This window comes from Anabrus simplex, chromosome 2, assembly GCF_040414725.1.
Source record: "Anabrus simplex isolate iqAnaSimp1 chromosome 2, ASM4041472v1, whole genome shotgun sequence".
In the NCBI taxonomy this organism is placed as follows: domain Eukaryota; kingdom Metazoa; phylum Arthropoda; class Insecta; order Orthoptera; family Tettigoniidae; genus Anabrus; species Anabrus simplex.
The window spans coordinates 975,082,016-975,101,951 of NC_090266.1; the positions used below are offsets into that span (position 1 = coordinate 975,082,016).

The 19,936-nt window shown below is 41.8% G+C and overlaps 1 protein-coding gene across 5 annotated transcripts in view; it reads left to right on the forward strand.

Moving 5' to 3' along the window:
* Positions 1-19,936, forward strand: part of LOC136863230 (E3 ubiquitin-protein ligase RNF34) — a 349,689-nt gene that overhangs the window by 290,676 nt on the left and 39,077 nt on the right. For all 5 annotated transcript variants that reach the window (XM_068226351.1, XM_067139600.2, XM_067139602.2 and 2 more), the window contains one exon: positions 13,868-14,048. In XM_068226351.1, the coding sequence (XP_068082452.1) occupies positions 13,868-14,048 (181 nt within the window). The remainder of the gene's footprint in view (positions 1-13,867; positions 14,049-19,936) is intronic.

Here is a 19,936-nt window from a genome sequence, read left to right on the forward strand (position 1 = left end):
GTTTTACATACTCATGCTCTATTTATAACTTTTTAACCTGACCACTGATATTTTAATTATATGCTATTATTCCATCCCCCATTAGACATCCGGATGCCTAATACAATAACAACTTGTGTATTGTCTAATGGCTAAAACAAAACATGTACTAGCTGATGATGGCCGTTAAAGAGCCGAAACCGGTACTAGCTTAATCTATTAAAATAAATTGTGTATTGAATGGTGGAAAAACACATTTCTTATCTATACTTTGAGTCTGTCAATACGGAAAATGAAATTTATAAATAATAATATTTACACTACACTCACTCAGCCACTCAGTCACACTCGTTAGCGCTGTCACGGTCCACAGCCTACACATCTGTCTCGCAGGTTGGGATAGTATCCGCTGTTCACTCAATCCGTCGAACCCCGTTCGCAGTCTACACACGTCGTCACCCAGTGCTCCCTTCTTCGCCGCTCCAGAACGCCCAAGGTTCTTCTCCAGCAGCCAGCCACAAGGGACGCCCACACACACAACGTCAGGGGAACAGGAACGAGTCCTCGGCTCCAACAGTCAGATACTCAATCAGGCTGACATCTCAGCCAGGCTATCACTGACTGCGCTTTTCGCTAACTCACGCCAGCGAACTCAATCTCGCTCCTCACATACTCACTCACTCCATCTAACTCTCATTCTGACTGACACACTCCAAGTTACTCCTCTCCTTATATACTTGCTCTGGGCCTTCCAGAGCAGTCCGGATGCTAGATGTATCCAGGAACCTCGCGAGATAGAAGACTCCAGATTAATCTTCCAGTCGTTTCCGTAGACCTCTGCTGCGGGACCGCGGGCGGAGGCGAGAGTGGCTGACCTAGCACTAAAATGCTGCACGTGATGGGCGTAGCTGAAGTAAGGGGGTGGGCTGAATACGGTGACGAGGCGAGCCCGTAGCAAGTTGGCATGGCGGACACTATAAGCATCACATTGCCCCCTCCTTAAGGCTGCTCGTCCCGAGCTGCTCCACGATAAGCTGCAATACAGTTTGTTCGGTTGGCCTCTACCTTCCCATGGGGATCCGCTGGGTCCGGTCTACGGTGTCCTCGTTCCCGTTGATAACGATGAGCAAGTCCTCGCGTGGCAGCCGGATTTTCGGTGGTTTTCCTTTTGTCCACACCCGCGTCCACTTTCAGGGCTTGAGCGCCTTCGTAGTCCTCTGGTGAGATGCCCGGGACTGCTTTTCTCGTCCCAGATTTAGCCCTGCCGAATTTCCTTTTCTTCCAGGGTGCGGCATTTGATGTTCGTACCAGCACGTAGCTTCGTGCCGGAACAAGTGTCCTGGTCAGGTGGCATCCTCGTTCGTTGGTCATCGGTTCGTCTTACATTGGTGCTCCGTTTGCTAGTAGGGGTCCCTTCAGCCGTGCCGTTGCAGTCGCTGCTTCTGTCTCACGGGCCATCGTCAGAGCCTGTTCGTAGTTCTCTTTCCTGGCGATCGCCCTCCCTGGGCAGATCTCAGCGTCACGTGGTTTATCACAGCCGTCAGCCGCCTCGAGCTTGGTGTCACCTCGGGATAACTCTTCCAAAATAATGTCTCCTGGTCGCTCGATCTCGGCGTCGAATTCCTGCGGCGTTACATCGGTGCGCTGACTCCTTTCCTGCAGCTGGACTCAGTAGGTGGTTCTCGATTGGTGGACACCGCAGTGTACGTCAAGCACTCCCACAACCTCCTCGTAGGTCGAACTTGGCTGGGGGCTGGGTTGAACTATCATCTTCTGTACACGTAGTCCATTGATCGGGTATTCGGCACTCTTCTTGGACGTCGATCCGGTCTCGAACTGGGTCCGGCATGTTCTCTTGGAAGTAATCCCGTCGTCATGTAGGGTTTCCAACTTCACGATGGTGGAGCCGCCGTTGCTGCTAGCAGAATTCATTCGCGTCTCCACAGCCATCGTTTCTGTACGCAGAGCACTCGCTTCCACCGCTGGGCCTCGAACTTCGGACTCCACACCCGCGAGCATCTCTTCGGACTGCTTCTCGTCCAGTTCGTTCTCGTCCTGCACATCGTTATTGTCGACCTCTTTTTCGAGAGAGCGCACTTCATTTTCAGACTTTACCCGCTCACTCTTCCGTTCACTTAAGTCTGTTTACAGTTGGTCCCTGTTAGAACTCCGTTCAGACCTCAGTTCACTAACGAGTTCGCCATAGCTAGATAAGATTTTATTTTCAAGTTCACTAAACTTGCTTAGAAAAATCTGGAGCTGTTCAGAATTCATTTCGCTAGTAGAAATTTCTGTCGACTACAAAATTCGCTACCAGGTACTCTATTCTGACACCAGTTTTACGTAAGAGTTTATCCACTAGTTTATCACACTTGTCCATCCCACTTCTGACGCCAATTGTAACGTGCTGTCGGGGTAGATGAATAAATAAATGAGTACAGCACCTGGTAGCGTCCTATTTCTAAGATTTATTAACTAAGCACAATTACAGATTTACACACACACAGACGATAGCCGAGCCACAACTTTCACAAGCACACGGTCACACACTTATACGGTTCGCGCTCTCTCTCTCCTAGTTTCTCATGTTCCATCTACAATGACACACACACACACACACACACACACACAGTTCCCGATTATTTACACTACACTCACTCAGCCACTCAGTCACACTCGTTAGCGCTGTCACGGTCCACAGCCTACACGTCAGTCTCGCAGGTCGGGTTAGTATCCGCTGTTCACTCAATCCGTGGAACCCTGTTCGTAGTCTACACACGTCGTCACCCAGTGCTCCCTTCTTCGCCGCTCCAGAACACCCAAGGTTCTTCTCCAGCAGCCAGCCACAAGGGACGCCCACACACACAACGTCAGGGGAACAGAAACGAGTCCTCGGCTCCAACAGTCAGATACTCAATCAGGCTGACATCTCAGCCAGGCTATCACTGACTGCGCTTTTCGTTAACTCACGCCAGCGAACTCAATCTTGCTCCTCACACACTCACTCACTAACTCCGTCTAACTCTCATTCTGACTGACTCGCTCCAAGTTACTCCTCTCCTTATATACTTGCTCTGGGCCTTCCAGAACAGTCCGGATGCTAGATGTATCCAGGAACCTTGCGAGATAGAAGACTCCAGATTAATCTTCCAGTCATTTCCGTAGACCTCTGCTGCGGGACCGCGGGCGGAGGCGAGAGTGGCTGGCCTAGCACTAAAGTGCTGCACGTGATTGGCGCGGCTGAAGTAAGGGGGTGGGCCGAATACGGTGACGAGTAGGGCCTGTAGCAAGTTGGCATGGCGGACACTATAACCATTACATTATTACGAGGGCTATTTTTTTTTTTTTCAAGGTCCGATTGGTCACGAAATGAAACAGCAGTACAAATTTGACACTTTTCTATTAGTAACACTTACTGATACATCACAGCTATTTTTCAACATAGTCGCCTCGCAGATTGAGACATTTGTCGTAGCGTGGTACCAACTTGTCAATGCCCTCTTGATAGAACGTCGCCGCCTGCGCCTGTAACCATCTTTGTATGCCGGTCTGCAGCGCCTCGTCGGTGTCAAAACGCTGTCCTCCTAGCCAGCGTTTCATGTGAGCAAAGAGGTGAAACTCTGATGGAGCCGGGTCCGGACTGTATGCTGGGTGATCGAAAACGTCCCACTGGAAACGCTGCAGGAGGTTCGTGGTGGCAGCTGCAGTGTGGGGCCGAGCATTGTCATGGAGGAGGACAATGCCTGATGACAACATCCCTCTCCGCTTATTCTGAATTGCCCGTCGTAGACGTTGAATAGTCGCACAGTATGCGGCTGCAGTGATGGTGGAACCACGTTCCATAAATTCCACCAACAGAACTCCTCTCCAGTCCCAGAACACAGTAGCCATACACTTTTTGTTGGAGAATGTTCGCTTGAATTTCTTTGGCTTACTCGGGGAGTGCGAATGCATCCACTGTTTGGATTGCTCTTTTGTTTCTTCTGTTTCAAAATTCACCCATGTCTCGTCCCCTGTGACAATTTTGTTCAAAAAATCCGGTCCTTCATCATGGTAGCGCTGGAGAAACGCTAAAGCGGCGCCCATTCGCTGTGTTTTGTGACGGTCAGACAGCATCTTCGGAACCCATCTCGCACAAAGTTTGCGGTACTGAAGTGTCTCACTCACAATTGTGTAGAGAGCTGACCTGGAAATTTCAGGAAACGAAGCACTCAACACAGAAATTGTGAACCGATGATTTTCTCGAATTGCCTGATCCACACGCTGAACAAGATCATCGGTTGACACGCTTCCATCCCTGGCCGCCTGCATCATGGACGTCTGTACGCCCTGCTGTAAAGTTCCTGCACCATTGTCGCACTTTGCTGTCGCTCATGCACGTTTCACCATACACACGACTTATTCGGCGATGAATTTCGGCTGCCTGAAGAAATCGAATTACACCGCGCACTTCACACTTGGCGGGCGAAGCGATCGTAGTAGCCATGTTTACGAGCGCGCTGCACGTTCACTACTGACGGGACTGAGGTGAGGCGCATAACGGTCATTTCAGAGACGTTGCACAACACATCTGCGCAGCGGTTCATCATATATTCGCGGGCGTTTGACTGTCGCGACCGATCGGACCTTGAAAAAAAAATAGCCCTCGTATTATTATTATTATTATTATTATTATTATTATTATTATTATTATTATTATTATTATTATTATTATTATTACTTGTGAGGTATAGCTATGAAGTGTATACATCTACGTATTAGTATTATCATAATTTACATAGTCGGATGACACGATCGTATTTTTTGTGAGGTTATGTCATGATGCTGTTGCTGCTGCTGCTTGGTGTTTTAAGGGGCCTAACATCAAAGGTCATCGGCCCCTATGCGTTATGTCATGAAACATGCTTGTGTATGTGTGTATGTATGTATATATATAAGTTCAGTTAATGTAGGAACCTGTAATTAATAGTATATAATTTATTATTGCCTGTATATTACCTGTATATGTGATGTATAATCCACAGTAACATTATGCAACACACTGTAACATCCAGAATAATGTATCTTTGACACTGGATGGTTGTTGAATGTTCTTTACATTATAACTATACTATAGACACTCTAGAATTTACGACAAGACATGTTGTGTAACATCCTTCTAGAAACTTGGCCAGGCAACATATATAAGGAAGCAGTCTTGATGGTGGAGTTGAGTTATTGTTTAACAGGAGTTGTTTTGATGAGACATGTGTAGAAGTCTTGTTTGAAGTATGTGAATTGGTTTTGTAGAGTTGGTTGTTGACATGCAGTGGTTGGAGGCTCCTTGTGCTTCGTGATAGGCAGTTGTTAAAAATGGTGGTTTGTTGATGTGTGTGTTTAATGTGAAGTTGTGAATAAATTAATGTATGCAACTGACAGCATTTTGTGTGCATCTTTTGAATACATCAATCCAAAGCCAAGCTCCCTATATCTAGGACCACCTCAGTGGATTGAGTAGCTGAGACCCTGGATAAACCCTGCCAAGAAATCCCCACCACCACCAAGTACGCCATGAAAATCTCACTTTCTCACAAGACTTCTAACTGAACTCCACTACCTTCTGCAATAAATGACCTATAAAAAGCAGACGAAGCACTGGTACCGGAGACAGGTATGGTGCGATGCAAAAACAGATGCTAACGCAGTTACGCAACATGGGACGTGGTCACTCGCTGGATGGGTGGCAAAAGTCCGCACTAAATAACTGATAACTGCATATTTCATATGAGCTGTGTCACCACAATGTCTGAACAAATAATGACTAGACTTTATTTAATTTCTCGTAAGAGGAGCGCTTAGATGTACCGGGGACGATATTAACCCTCTCTGTGCCCCCCTCCTTCGGGGAAGGGGCACAGTGGGGAAACGCAAACCAATAGAGTCATCGTCAACCGAAACAAACAGACTTGCTGCTCAAAAGTTACTAAAGTGTGCACCAAAGAAAGGGCAGCAATTACCCAAATAAATTGACGCCACAGAGGAAGAAATTGCCACGTTTTTTGGGATATTACTTGTCACGGGATTAAATTATATCCCTGATTAGCCACTCTGTTGGTCGAAGAATCCTTTATATGAGAATAGGATAATAATGGTCACTATGGCTCGTGATCACTCCTTAGTTTTGTTCTTCTGTTGGCATTTGTGTAAGAATAACGCCACTATGGAGGGAAATTAAAGAGTGTACAAAGTTAAATCTCTAGTAGACCAGCTTCAGAAAAATTTTCAGTATGCACTAAACCCTGGGAGAAATTTTTTAATAGGCGAGTCTAAGGGGCCATAGATGGGAAGATTGCTTTTCAGGCAATATATTCCATTCAAGTCATATAAGTACGGAATTAAACTCTACAAAGTCTGCACGGGAGATGTGTATACATTTGCTGTAAGAGTTTATCAAGGAAAAGACGATGAGCTGCAAGGGACAGGTTATGCTTGAAGCAGTCATCATGAAAATGTGTGAAGCATTGTTGGAAAAAGGTCACATCCTGTTCGCCGACAATTATTATAGAAGTGTTCCCATTGGCTCAGAATCTATTGGATAAGAAAACACTTCTCTGTGGAACAATTTGTCTCAGTACGAGCAGTCTCCCCAAATGTGTAGGTAAAAAAGTGTCTTAAAAGGAGAGAATTTTGTGGAGCAGAGAACGAAAATTAGGCCAAAATAGTTAACTGGATGGACAATAGGAGAGTCTTGATGGTATCCACTGTACCTGATCATATTGGAAGACACCAGAAAAAGGACCAGGAGAAGAGATCCAATTTCAAAGCCGAAATCTGTTGCACTACAGCAAGATAATTGTGAGTAAAGATTCTCAGTTGGGAACTTTGAAGACTTACAAAATTCCTAAGCACAGTCTAAGTGCAGATGTGTCTTGTTTGTCTGAAAAGGTGAAGCATTGTCATAACATTTCACCACACTCATCAGTTAAGAGGAAAACCCAGTCGCCGGGCTGAGTGGCTCAGACAGTTAAGGCACTGGCCTTCTAACCCCAACTTGGCAGGTTCGATCCTGGCTCAGTCCGGTGGTATTTGAAGGTGCTCAAATACGACAGCCTCGTGTCGGTAGATTTACTGGCACGTAAAAGAACTCCTGCGGGACTAAATTCCATTACCTCGGCGTCTCCGAAGACCGTAAAAGTAGTTAGTGGGACGTAAAGCAAATAACATATAATATGAAAACCCAGTCATCAGTTACACCCCAAAAAAAAAATGAAACTACTGATGACACAAGAGCCATGCTTTGTCACATAAAGAATGACTGTTCATGTTTCTTTCATCAAATTTACATAAATCTCTTTGCCTTTTTCTCTCAAGTTTCACGGATATCTTTGAGAATCCAAACGTAGCTCTTCAGTCAAGTATGTTGCACACCCATTTATTGAAGTCAATTTTGGAGGAATTATTGAAGAATGTGATGGTAAGGTTTGTGAAACCACACATTATTAAAAGCTCTTCATCTCTCCTTGATGTATATTATCGTTCTTCAGCAAATAAAAAAGACGATTGTGATCTGATGATAGGGACTCGGCATTTGTTTTAGTGAACCCCTTGAAGTCTGAGGAAAAGTGCATATTCTTTAAGTCTGTTAGAAAGTGTTTCTCTTCATCATGTGACTACGTGGTGCACAAATTTCTATTCAAAGATTAAGTTTTAATTAATGCAGAAGTTGCAAATATTACTGCTATAAGTATGGCATCATTTTCTAGCCTTAGATTTTTCATTAACAAGTTTCCATACATTCTGACTAGTGAAACGGAACATGTAGATAAAGAAACTGATATTCTGTACTCCCAGTTCTATAACTTTCAGATCGAAGAAACTGGCCTGGCAAAAGGAAGAATTGATGTTCAGTGGGCATTGGTAGGTCAGTTGAAATCAACTGATGATGTACTTAAATATGACAGACTCTCTAAGGTGATGCTTGCTATTTCATCAATTCCACATAGCAATGCAGAATGTGAAAGAATTTTTAGTAGAGTCACAAAGACAGAAACACAGTTCCGATCCTTGCTATCAGAACAAACTTTGGAGAAACTTACAATCTTAAAATCAGTTCAGCAAGGCAAGTGCTTTGAGCAAAAATTTAGTTCAGAGTTTCTGGAGAGGGCTAAATCAGCTATGGGTGTGTTGAACAACAATTAGTCGTAATGTGTTCAGCATGTTGAAGGATGAGAAGTCACATGTTCTTAAAGTTCAGGTATGTCCAGTATTTAGTATTCACATATAAGTAATGAAAAAAATATATGTATGTAAGCCAATTAGAGTTGTTAATGTATTAAATTATAATGAATTAGTACATGTTCTGCCATCAGTGATGCGTCATAATTCATCGCGATTCTCTGTCAAATTTTTTCTTAATATTTTACTTTTGATTGTTGGCATGTCTGATATTGCCTTACATGATGTAATAGAATGCCTCAACATATGACTCCAGGTGTAACCTAAGTATTCTGAATAACTTTCGCTAGAAACCACACATTTGTAAATTTACAAAGCACACTTCACATTCAAAGTCTCTCAGTAACATGAAGTCCTAACCAAATAGGAATGAAACAATGCATAGACATGCACAGTGAAAGATAAAGATTTTTACACGCCAGTAAGGGCGAGGCCCTGGTACCTAGAGGAATATACGGTATCATGAACAATGGCAGGACATTTCGAATGAAAGAACATGCTATTCCTTCAATTGGTAGTAATTTAATAAATTGGTAAGCTTTTCATCCAGCATATTAAATGTACACATAGTAAGGTTCAAGTACAATAAATTGCAAACCCCTAGCAAAAATTCAAAGGAGGAACAATTACAAAGTATTAATAAAACAACTTTTACATAACAAATCCCCTCTTAACAATCCTGATTATCAAGGTAAGTTTCACCAACACCAACGTAGAAGTTGCCTCATTAATGAGACTAGAATTTAAGAGTCTTATTACCACTAGAACCGCGGCAGTTTGGATAATCCCTATAACTGTGGATGGGTTACTAATGACCCACCTTCATTTTATGATTTTCGATTACGAAATGGTGTTATTGATCACTAAATATTAAATTCTAGAGATTTGTTTTTCACAGGTATTAAACAGAAAATGTCAAATTTAGTATGAAGCACAATACAGTATAAATTTCAAACATGTGTTGCTGCCTTTTCAGTCTACTGTCACCTGAGGAGCATCTTTGGCTGTGCATTTGCTACAAACAGATTTTCTGCAGACCAATGACCTAGATGTTAGGCTCCTTTAAACAATAAGCAAGATTTTCTGCAGGCATGACACTTCACACATGACTTGATTTGAGTGCAGTTTGTCTTTGACTTGACAACGTGTGCACTTCTCATGTCTGTCAGGAATTTCTTCAGAGACATCAGTTCTGTTTACCGCCCTACCTGCTGCAAAAGTTTCAGTTAGTTCCTCTCCCAGCTGAAGAATGAATTTCTCTACACTTAACCCGCGATCACTCGCACATCGGCAAGTCACGCATTCACTTGCGTTGTTAGGTGGAACCTAACATCTGTATTTCTCTTATAAAATCATTAATTTCGTATGTTTCTTTTCCTTTTTATTTTATTTTAATGTTTTTTCTATACTGATAATTTTAACTTTTTTTTTATAGAATACGATATACAGTTAAACTTAAACATTTCATTTATTTCAAATGAAATAGCACCAACTGATAAAAGTAGCCTATAAACATATCAGCTTACTTACTAAATCACAAATACAATTAGGAATATTAATGATGTCTACAGTATATTGGTTTATGGTCTAAATGATATGTTACTTTATCCTATGGTATTAATGTCATTTTCAGCATTTTCACACAATCAGCATATAATTATTCCCAGGAAAACTCATGTGATCAACGTAATTTTCATCTAACAACCAGCTAATAATTGGCTGTCTTTGACATATACACATATTGCCGGTTATAACAATAAATATCAATCAAATTGTATAAAATCACACACACGTGATCACTCGTGCTGTTAGGTCTCCCCTAACGCTGCTCACTGGTTAGACACACACAACCGCTTGTGCTGTGAGATAGCAACTAACACATCTTGTGATGCGCTCTTTCCCCCCACTTTTTCCTCCCCTCCAAAATATCACAGCTACTACACAAATACATCATGGCGTGCTCAAAGGACCGAATGAGGCATTTTCAAATGGACATTGAATTAAAACTATGGATAAACAAATTGTAGCAAAATTTGTAAGAATGTTAGATTGAACCTCATAGCGCGAGTGATCGCAGGTTAAATTTAGTCTCATTTAGTGCATTGTACACCACCCGTGAGTTTATTCCTGCAAAATCCAGTAAGTAGTAAAAAGTGTTAACTGGTCATCCCTTGGATGATGCTTTCGCCAAGTACTTACAGGACACTTGATTGACCGGATCAACTCCATATTTAGATCCAGTACAAAAAGTCACAGTAGAAGGATGTAACAGCTTCACCAGGTGAAGCATTTGATGGAGATCATAGAGGTGTGATAGCAAAAATGAGAGTGGGGGCAATGGAAAAATAAAAGAAGATAAGAGATAATAAAATAAAAGTGTGGAAATTAAAAAATAAGATTATACAGGAAAAATTTCTGGAAGGACTGAAACAACAGATTTTGGTTCCTGAAATAGGAAATGTGGAAGATGAATGGTGCAACTCCAATAGGGTATTTTAAGTGGGGCAGAGTGTGCCTGTGGTAGAACATTGACGAGAATGAAAGAAAAGGATATACCGGGTTGTAATGAGAAGGTGAGAGACGATATAGATGTTGATTCCCATAGGGAATCTGAAATATTTGTCCTGAATGAGTAAATTTATAATACCAATATAAATGGTCCGTTATTGGACATTATAAATTTTCCAGCTAACTCATTCTTGGTTGCCAGCGTTTCGCCCTCGTGTGCTAGGGTGGGCTCATCAGTTGGTACCTAGCACACCTACCAATACGCTGGCTAGTGCATACCATGGAGGCCACTGCGTAGGCTAACTGGAGCCACCGGCAGTGCCAATGCACTAAGAGACTTTGTCTCATCACCAAAAATTGATGCCTGCCTGGCCATCAGATGATATAGATGTTGATTCCCATAGGGAATCTGAAATATTTGTCCTGAATGAGTAAATTTATAATACCAATATAAATGGTCCGTTATTGGACATTATAAATTTTCCAGCTAACTCATTCTTGGTTGCCAGCGTTTCGCCCTCGTGTGCTAGGGTGGGCTCATCAGTTGGTACCTAGCACACCTACCAATACGCTGGCTAGTGCATACCGTGGAGGCCACTGCTTCTCCTGCACAGCTGGCATGCATAGTTGTCTAGTTGTGATACAGTATATGATTGTTGAGATAGCAGGAAGAAACAAAAGACACACAAAGACTCAAAGTTGAAGGGATGGCTGAGGTACACATTAAGAGGTTCTTAAGAAGATAAATACTTTGTAATTTCACCTCAGCGTTGTAAAGCAGCTGAAGATGTTCCAAATGGAATTAAACAAGTACTGTAAATGATTAATGATGTCATCATTACTTCACAAGATGGAAGGTTGCATCAGCCGTCGCTCCTCCAAGGACACAGTAGATTTGTCAACAACAAGATTTCGGGGAAGCTCTTTTAATAATAGTATGACAGCAGTCGGCTTCAGGGATTCTGAATTAATTGAATTCAAGAGACACTTCTATAAAGTTGAAACAAACAACAGTCACCTTGGAAAGAGCAAATGAAGAGAACATCCTTGTAAAATATAGAACAGTTACAAAGGAAAATTATTTTTCAAAAACTTTTTATTAGTAGACAAGTAGAATATCATACATCATAATGAAAAAAAAAGTACTGGAAACAAAAACATTTTTTAACATCTGTTCAAATGAATAGATATAGTTTTAAAATAGGCTAAAATAAGAAAATCAATTTTTCTTCCCATTTCACCACCCCATTCAACCATCCACATTGATTTTAATTATTTTACTTTTTTTAATTCACGTAGATTTTAAGTAAAACAAGGTACACATTAAGAGGTTCTTAAGAAGATAAATACTTCATAATTTCACCTAAGTGTTGTAAAACAGCTGAAGATGTTCCAAATGGAATGAAACCTGTACTGTAAATGATTAATTGATTTGCTGCAAATATAGAAAGTATCAAAAAAGGTGGAAATTTACTGTTATTGATTCATTGTAAGTGGTATATTACGAGCTGTCATTGGAGAGATGGCTTGTAATGACATTAGTAGACGAATAAGTTTGAGTGGTGTCTTTAAAAGTAGGAAAGATCAAGATAAAGTTGGAATTCGAGAGGACAAATTGGAGCAAATATTCGTTTATAGGAAGGAGAGTTAGGGGTTGGAATAACTTACCACGGGAGACGTTCAATAAATTTTAAATTTCTTTGCAATCATTTAAAAAAGGCTAGGAAAACAACAGATAGGGAATCTGCCACCTGGGCAACTGCCCTAAATGCAGATCAGTAGTGATTGATTTGATTGCTTGATTGATTGATTGATTGATTGATTGATTGATTGATTGATTGATTGATTGATTGATTGATTGATTGATTGATTGATTGATTGATTGAAGGGTTCATTACATGAGAACTATTCTTCCCCAGTATATATATATCACAGACACCATTGCAAAACTTAGTACCCGAATTCATTCTCACTCAATTTATCTCGTGCCATGGAAAATGTAATCACTGCTTTGAACAATTTAAAACTAATACTGCAGACAGCTATCTGTGCTTTTGTGGATCTCAAACAGTTGACCCAGTGCTGTTTGACTCTGCCATGTTTGGAAGGATGAGATTTGATCCCAAGCGTCACCACCGAGCTCGATAGCTGCAGTTGCTTAATTGCGGCCAGTATCCAATATTCGGGAGATAGTGGGCTCAAACCCCACTGTCAGCAGTCCTGAAGATGGTTTTCCGTGGTTTCCCATTTTCACACCTGGCTGTACCTTAATTAAGGCGACGGCCGCTTCTTACCCACTCCTAGCCCATTCCTGTCTAATGGTCACCAAAAGACCTGTCTGTGTCAGTGCAACGTAAAGCAACTTGTAAAAAAACAAGTGTCAGCTGAATAGTTGTAATGTGGAACTCTCTTCGGTAATTTAGTTACCTAACTTTTGTGTCAAGAACAAATTATGGAGTGAATGCTGTCCATAACCATAATATGTTCCCGTAAAATAGGGTTCAGACTAATGGTATATTCAAGAAATAAATCATTTTGAAAGTCCTTTAGGGCATTTAGTGCTGTGGCTGCTGTTGCTTTGCATTTTCATTGTGAGCATGTACATTTCCATTTGAATCTAGTTGTTTGATGCAGTCCATTGATTTGAAACTTGTATTTAGGGAATTAATCCTAAGTTATTCATGCTTTTAGTTGACGTATTTTTCCTATAGACAGTCTTTAAATGATGTGATGCAACCCTTACTGCTTATATATTCGCTGCTGGAAAGAATAGATCCTGTTTGTAACTAATGGCATATAATATTCAAGATGAAGAATTTATCCCTTCAGTACTGTTTTTAGGGACAGTACCTGACATCCATGTTTGTTTCTGGGCAGTCTTTCTGGATGAAGAAGATATTTCATGACCCCATTCAGTTGAAAATACTCTTTGTAAAATAAAACCTTCTGGATAAGCTGGGAGAATAGAAACACGACTGTGTTAATATAATCCATGAGATGATATTGTTTAGCATTAATCCTTATTTTATTCACCATCTCAGAGACTTGGAGGAACTGCTTTTAATTTTTTAATTAATTTCTATAGATATTTTTTCCTTGGAGAATGTGAAATAGTTGAACACCTGCTAACATATTTCATCTAGTAGATACTCATCTTCATTCCTAGGTTCGTGATGTGATACATATAAAGGATGTCGTTACCTTGGAGAAATTGGAGACTTTAACAGTGAAGCAGATGAAACAACTACTTTATGATAATCGTGTTGATTTCTCAGGCTGTCGTGAAAAAGTTGAGCTGGTAGACCGTTTAACCAGACTCTGGATTGATGTTCACCTTTGTCCAACAAGTAAGTGAGATAACTATGTAACTCCTTATAGAAATGCATATGAAGTTTTTAAAGAAAGTGAAAGTTAATTAGGATATAATGTTGTTCATAAATGCAAGTGAACTATCTAGTGTAGGTGAGGCACCTCAGGTGGGTTCCCACTTTTGATACAAGTTTTTACAGTCTTATTATGACGATTTGCATCTTTTTAGAGTTAATCTTAAGTCTATTTTGTATGGCCTAAGTACAAAGTGATGACAGTTCAGAATTAAATCCTAGTATGGTTTCCAAGATGTTACATGAGTCAGACTGTTTGTAAACCTGCAGTTCAGCAGCATAAATATGGTAACTAGAGGTTGTTAATGACTTCAAAATATCATTGATAAAAATCAAAAATAATAATGGGCCCAGCACAGAACCTTAAAAGGATGCCACTAGTAAATTCACTTTAGGAAGATGAACTGTTGCACAAAATTACTCTGTGATACCTATTTCTGCAGTAAGAATTGAACCACTGCACCATGCCATTGGCTATGTTTAGCTTTTTTTTTTTACCTTTGTAATGGTTGTATCGTGATCTGCAATGTCAACGGTTTGACTGAAGTAGATTAGACACGCATGAGAGTTATCTTCTTCATATGTATTCTGTAACTTAAAGAAGGGCTGTACAACTTCTATGTTTGGCTTTAAAATCTGACTGCCGAGGATCTAATAGATTATGCTTCAGTAGAAATTCTAATATTTAAGCAGAGATGTATCGTTCAAGACGTTTGGAGAAAGCTAATATGTTACTAATGGATTGATAAGGCCACGGCCGCTTCCTTCCCAATCCTAGCCCTTCCCTATCCCATCGTTGCCATAAGACCTATCTGTGTTGGTGCGACGTAAAGCAACTAGCAAAAAAAAAAAATGTATTGATAATCTAAGAACATGCTGAACGTTGTGACTTTCGGAGTGGACAGACAGTGTTATGCTTACATTGCAATGGAGATGTGTGAATTGTCAATGAGTAATTTTAAACATATCTTATTATGAGAATAATTTCATCCAAGGTTAGATGAAGCATTTCAGAACTGATACCACCCTTACCTTTACATTTTTCTTACTTTTGCATAATTCTGTTTTCACTTGATTCATACTAACTATATTCATTACAAATTCCTCACAGTCAGCCTTTTGTGTTGTTAGGTTAGACATTATCATGGTCTGCCTGAATGTCGGGAGTAGTGAAACTTGTATTCGGAGTTTGTAGGAATAATACTGTGTCAGTACTACCACTACACTATTTACTAGTTCCACATTTTTGCCATAATTACACTGCCTTGCGATGGTTTCATTGCTGCCATCCGGTATAGATTTTTAGGATGGCTTTTGCATCCTTAAACAGGATTCAGTATTTTTCCCGCATCACATCACTTTACAAGGGACTATCCTAATTTTTTTCCGTATTGTAAGTCTGTTAAAAGGATAATAATAAAACTTTGATTTCCAAATCAAAGTTTTATTGTTCTCCTTTATTCACATCACTTTATTAAAAATCCGATATTTCTTCTTTGAAAATCTATTTCTTCTTTTATGCACATGCACCAATGCATACATTGTTAAGAGAAGTGTTGCCATGAATAACTTTTCTGAATTTATTTACTAAAGCAAACTCCTGCAGCCATCTGGTAACCCTGCATAATCACACTCGCTGCTCAGAATTGACAACATTGTACAACACAGTGGGTTTTGCTGATTAGTGCAATTCTATTGCAGTGCTTTCTGTGCTGCAGTCTGGATCATACTTTGTTTATTTATGAGAATAGTGTCTTGTACGTGAGTGACATACTGTGTTAATCTTTATATTGAACTTGTATCAACATGTCACGTCGTTGCTGCATGAACAGTCCAGATATATCCTGCTGTGTGTGTTTTTTTCGTGCCGATAAAACAGCAGCGCAATATAGTAGAGTTTGTCAGGTCAGAAGTTTTCTGCTACCGTATGTGACAGTAGACGGTACTACCTGTGACTGTCTGGCTGAGGGTTGGGCGGCCAATACCAAACCTGACAACCCACGAGATAACCAACAGCTTCGGGCAGAGGAGTTCTCTCATGGGAGGCTTAATGAAGCCTTGGTGGAGGAAATGCCTCTTAAATTCATTAAAAAGACCTCAGCAGCAGAAAAGGTGGAGAAGATGGACTTTCGTACGGTGGAGGTGGCGAAGGAGGCAATCTACTGTCCATAATGGGCAGAGGGCACAACGGTTCCACATGTTAGTGATGATACCCCGGCAGCGTCTGTTCCACATGTCAGTGGCAGCTGATGAAATATACCTCAGGGATAACAACCTTGAGAGTTAATAACCATCACCCTCTAGGATGACCCCCACATATATCCTCATTGCACTCAACATGAAGAGAAATATCAACAAAAATATTACCCCAGGTGGTAACCAATCCACCCCCAGTCATGATGGGGTAAGCAGGTCATCAAATTCTGGAGAGTCTGCACCTTCATGTACTCCACCACTACTGCCCTCACATAAACAGCAACAGAAAAAGAAAAGGAACATTACTTACCCATCTACAGTGAACATAAACTTCCTGTTAAAGATAGGTAACCTCAAACACACCCTTGATGTATTGGCCAGGTATAACATCAAGATAGCAGCACTAAAAGGGTCTTGGTTCACAGATGAAGATGCAATGAAAACGCAAGGATACTGGATCTATAATGGGAAACCGGGTAAGAGGGTGATGAAGACAGTTCCACGCCTGGGTACTGGCTTTGCTGTACTCCACAGAATGGTAGACCATATATTAGAATTCATCTTGCCCAGTGGCAGAACCTCCTCACTATCCTTCAGGTTCCACAACAGAGCATACACCATAGAGAACTTCCATGCACCTACAAATGACACCAACAGCAAAGATCTGGAAGCAGTAGAGTACTACTGGAACACTCTTGAAGAAACCCTAGACAAGATCCCAAACCACCACACCACCATACTCATGGGTAACTTCAATGCACAAGTCGATAAGGAGAAGAAATACAGCAAGAGAGTAGGCAGTTACCCAGCCCACAAAAGGACGAACAGGAATAGCGAGCAACTTGTAGACCTTTGTGACAAATACAACCTGGTCCTAAAATCAACCGCATTCAAGCGATTGCGATTCACATACTGGGTGAATTTTAGTTAAACCATGTGGCTGTTGACAGGAGATGCCACAGGGAAATACAGAACGTAAAGGTCTTGAGAGGAACCAACCTCAACTCTGACTACTGTCTATTCCTAGTAAAGACTAACCTACAACCCTTGAGGAGAACACTCAAAACCCCAAAGGTCTCGGGGATACCTAGGTTCAAAACGCAACGGCTGAGCGATGAGGATTGCGACTTCCAGACCACCCTTGAGAAGAATGCATAGAAACAAGGGTGGCCTACTCTACAAAAGGCTCTACTGGATGCTGCTCAGAAAACCTTCCCTGCTTCATCCAGCAAAGGCAAGCACCCCTGGTGGACCACACAGTGCGATCAGGCTATAGATGAAAGGCGCAGAGCCTGGATCCAGTGGAGCCAACGCAATGATGAACCCAACCATCAGGCTTTCATTTCGCAAAGAAAAACAACAGCAAGCATCATCCGTAAAATTAAGAGGAACTACAACAGGTCTCAAATACAACAGGCAGAAGAAGACTTCAAGAGATCTCTACAAGGGACTCAAGAAACAGTCTACCTCATACACGGCCCCCACCCTACATCTCTGAGGGCCATACATGAAACTCCAAATGAACAACAGAGACTGCAGCATCATCTTTACAGAGTACTTCCAGAAACTCCTCAACGCAGAAGAACCTGAAGAAAGACTGACCTTCATCGAGCCCACTGTCAGGAACCAGGACTCTGTACCACCTAACAGGGAAGAAATAGAGGAGATAATCAAAGACCTCAAGGACAACAAGGCCCCGGGTAAAGATGGTATATTTGCAGAGATGTGGAAGCATGTAGATGAACAGTCCCTGCAGAGTATCACCCCGATCATCCAAGACATATGGAGAAGAGAGGTCTTGCCAGAGGGATCCACAACACAAGAAGGGAAGTAAGATCAACCTAACAACTACAGAGACATCTCCCTGTTGCTTGTAACCTGCAAGATCTTCTCTACAACCCTGTTAACTAGAGTCACTGAACAACTGGACTCCCAACTAGGTGAATACCAGGCTGGTGTCTGCATCAGTAGGTCCTGCATAGAGCAGATACAAAACCTCAAGACCATCCTCATATACAGGAGTCAAGGAGGACACCCCTGGGTAGCCATTATGGTGGATTTCCAAAAGGCATATGATTCAGTAGATAGACAGACCCTCTTCTGTACCCAGCAGGAACTAGGCATAGAAGAGAAGACCACCAGGCTGGTCCAAGCTACCTTGACGAACACCACCTCCAAAGACAAGTTCAGGGGTGAGCTCTCTGAGAGCTTTCTCATCCAGACAGGAGTCAGACATGGAGATGGTCTCTCTTGCAACCTCTTCAACTGTGTACTAAAGAAGATCATCAGGGAATGGACTGCCACATTGCCATCAGAAGCAGGACTGAAGTTTGGGTACAAGAAAGACAACCTCAGTTGTACCCTGTCTAGCCTTTGCTGATGATCTCACCCTACTGGCCAACAGCATGGAATAGGCTACTCACCAACTGCAGAGCCTCTGTAGTATTGCAGAAAAAACTGGCTTGAAGGTCAACCTACAGAAGACGGAGTTTATCACTAATATAAAACAGGATCCTTCTACAATCTCACAAGGAAACAACACCGTAAGTAAAGTTCATGCAGTCAAGTACTTAGGAGAATGGATCTCAGCAACAAGCGATAGCGAAACTTTGGCCATAGACACCAGGTGCACTAAGTTAGAGAGGGCCTATCATTCCCGTAAAAGTATCTACACCTCCAAGTACCTCTCCAAGAACCTAAAGCTGAAGCACTACAACTCTATAGTAAGACCCTCTGTACTCTGTGCCTCTGAGTGCCTGTTGAATAATCGACAGGGCCCACTCAGGAAACTAGAACTTAAAGAGAGGAAGTTCTTGAGGAGGATACTAGGACCCACAAGAGAGGAGGATGGCACCTACAGGATCAGGCACAACAACGAGCTCTACGAACATCAGGAAGACATAGACACATGTATGAAGAAAAGGCAACTGACTTTCTACGGGCACATGAACCGCATTAAACCCTGCAGGCAAATGAACAGAATCCTCATAGTGACAATTAGGGGAAAGGCTTTCAAGACCAAGTGGTTCACTACAGATCCCATTAGAGACCATAGAGAACCAATCTCAGTACCGACAGGCCATCTTACAGGGAGACTTCCCACTGTCCCTCACAAGCAAAAAGAGTACAGGGACCACCAGACCTAAGTGGACGGATAAAAGGAAGCAGGTACACAGCCAGAAAATGAAAGCATACTGTACCAAGAAAAAGCAGAAGACCTTAGCTAAGAGTTAAGATGAGCCCCGTGGACCCTAATAGGCCCCCCAAAAAAAAAAAATTTGTCAGAAAGGCCTACTGTGCGTACTTTGGCATCAAACTAGCCCGTAGAGCAGGGCTCGCGGCTCCAGCTGCACTTCAAACTCTGCGCTAGGGTGGGTGATGCGGCTCCAGACGCGCGACTGTTTTTATTTTTTTCTTATCTTCAATATTAGGCGCGAGCCTTGAAACTTTCCTCAGATGCTTTGGAATGTGCTTCCATCTCTACGATTTTTTTAAAACTACATAGTAAGAACGGTATTGCGACAAGGAATCCCCTTTCTATTTCATTCGTTTTGTTCAATGCAAAAATCGCTTAAGTGCCGCATCACATTCAGCCCGTGCATTGCTGCATTCATCAGTGGGTCGCATGACTGGTCCTGCGCTGTACTAAGTTCGTG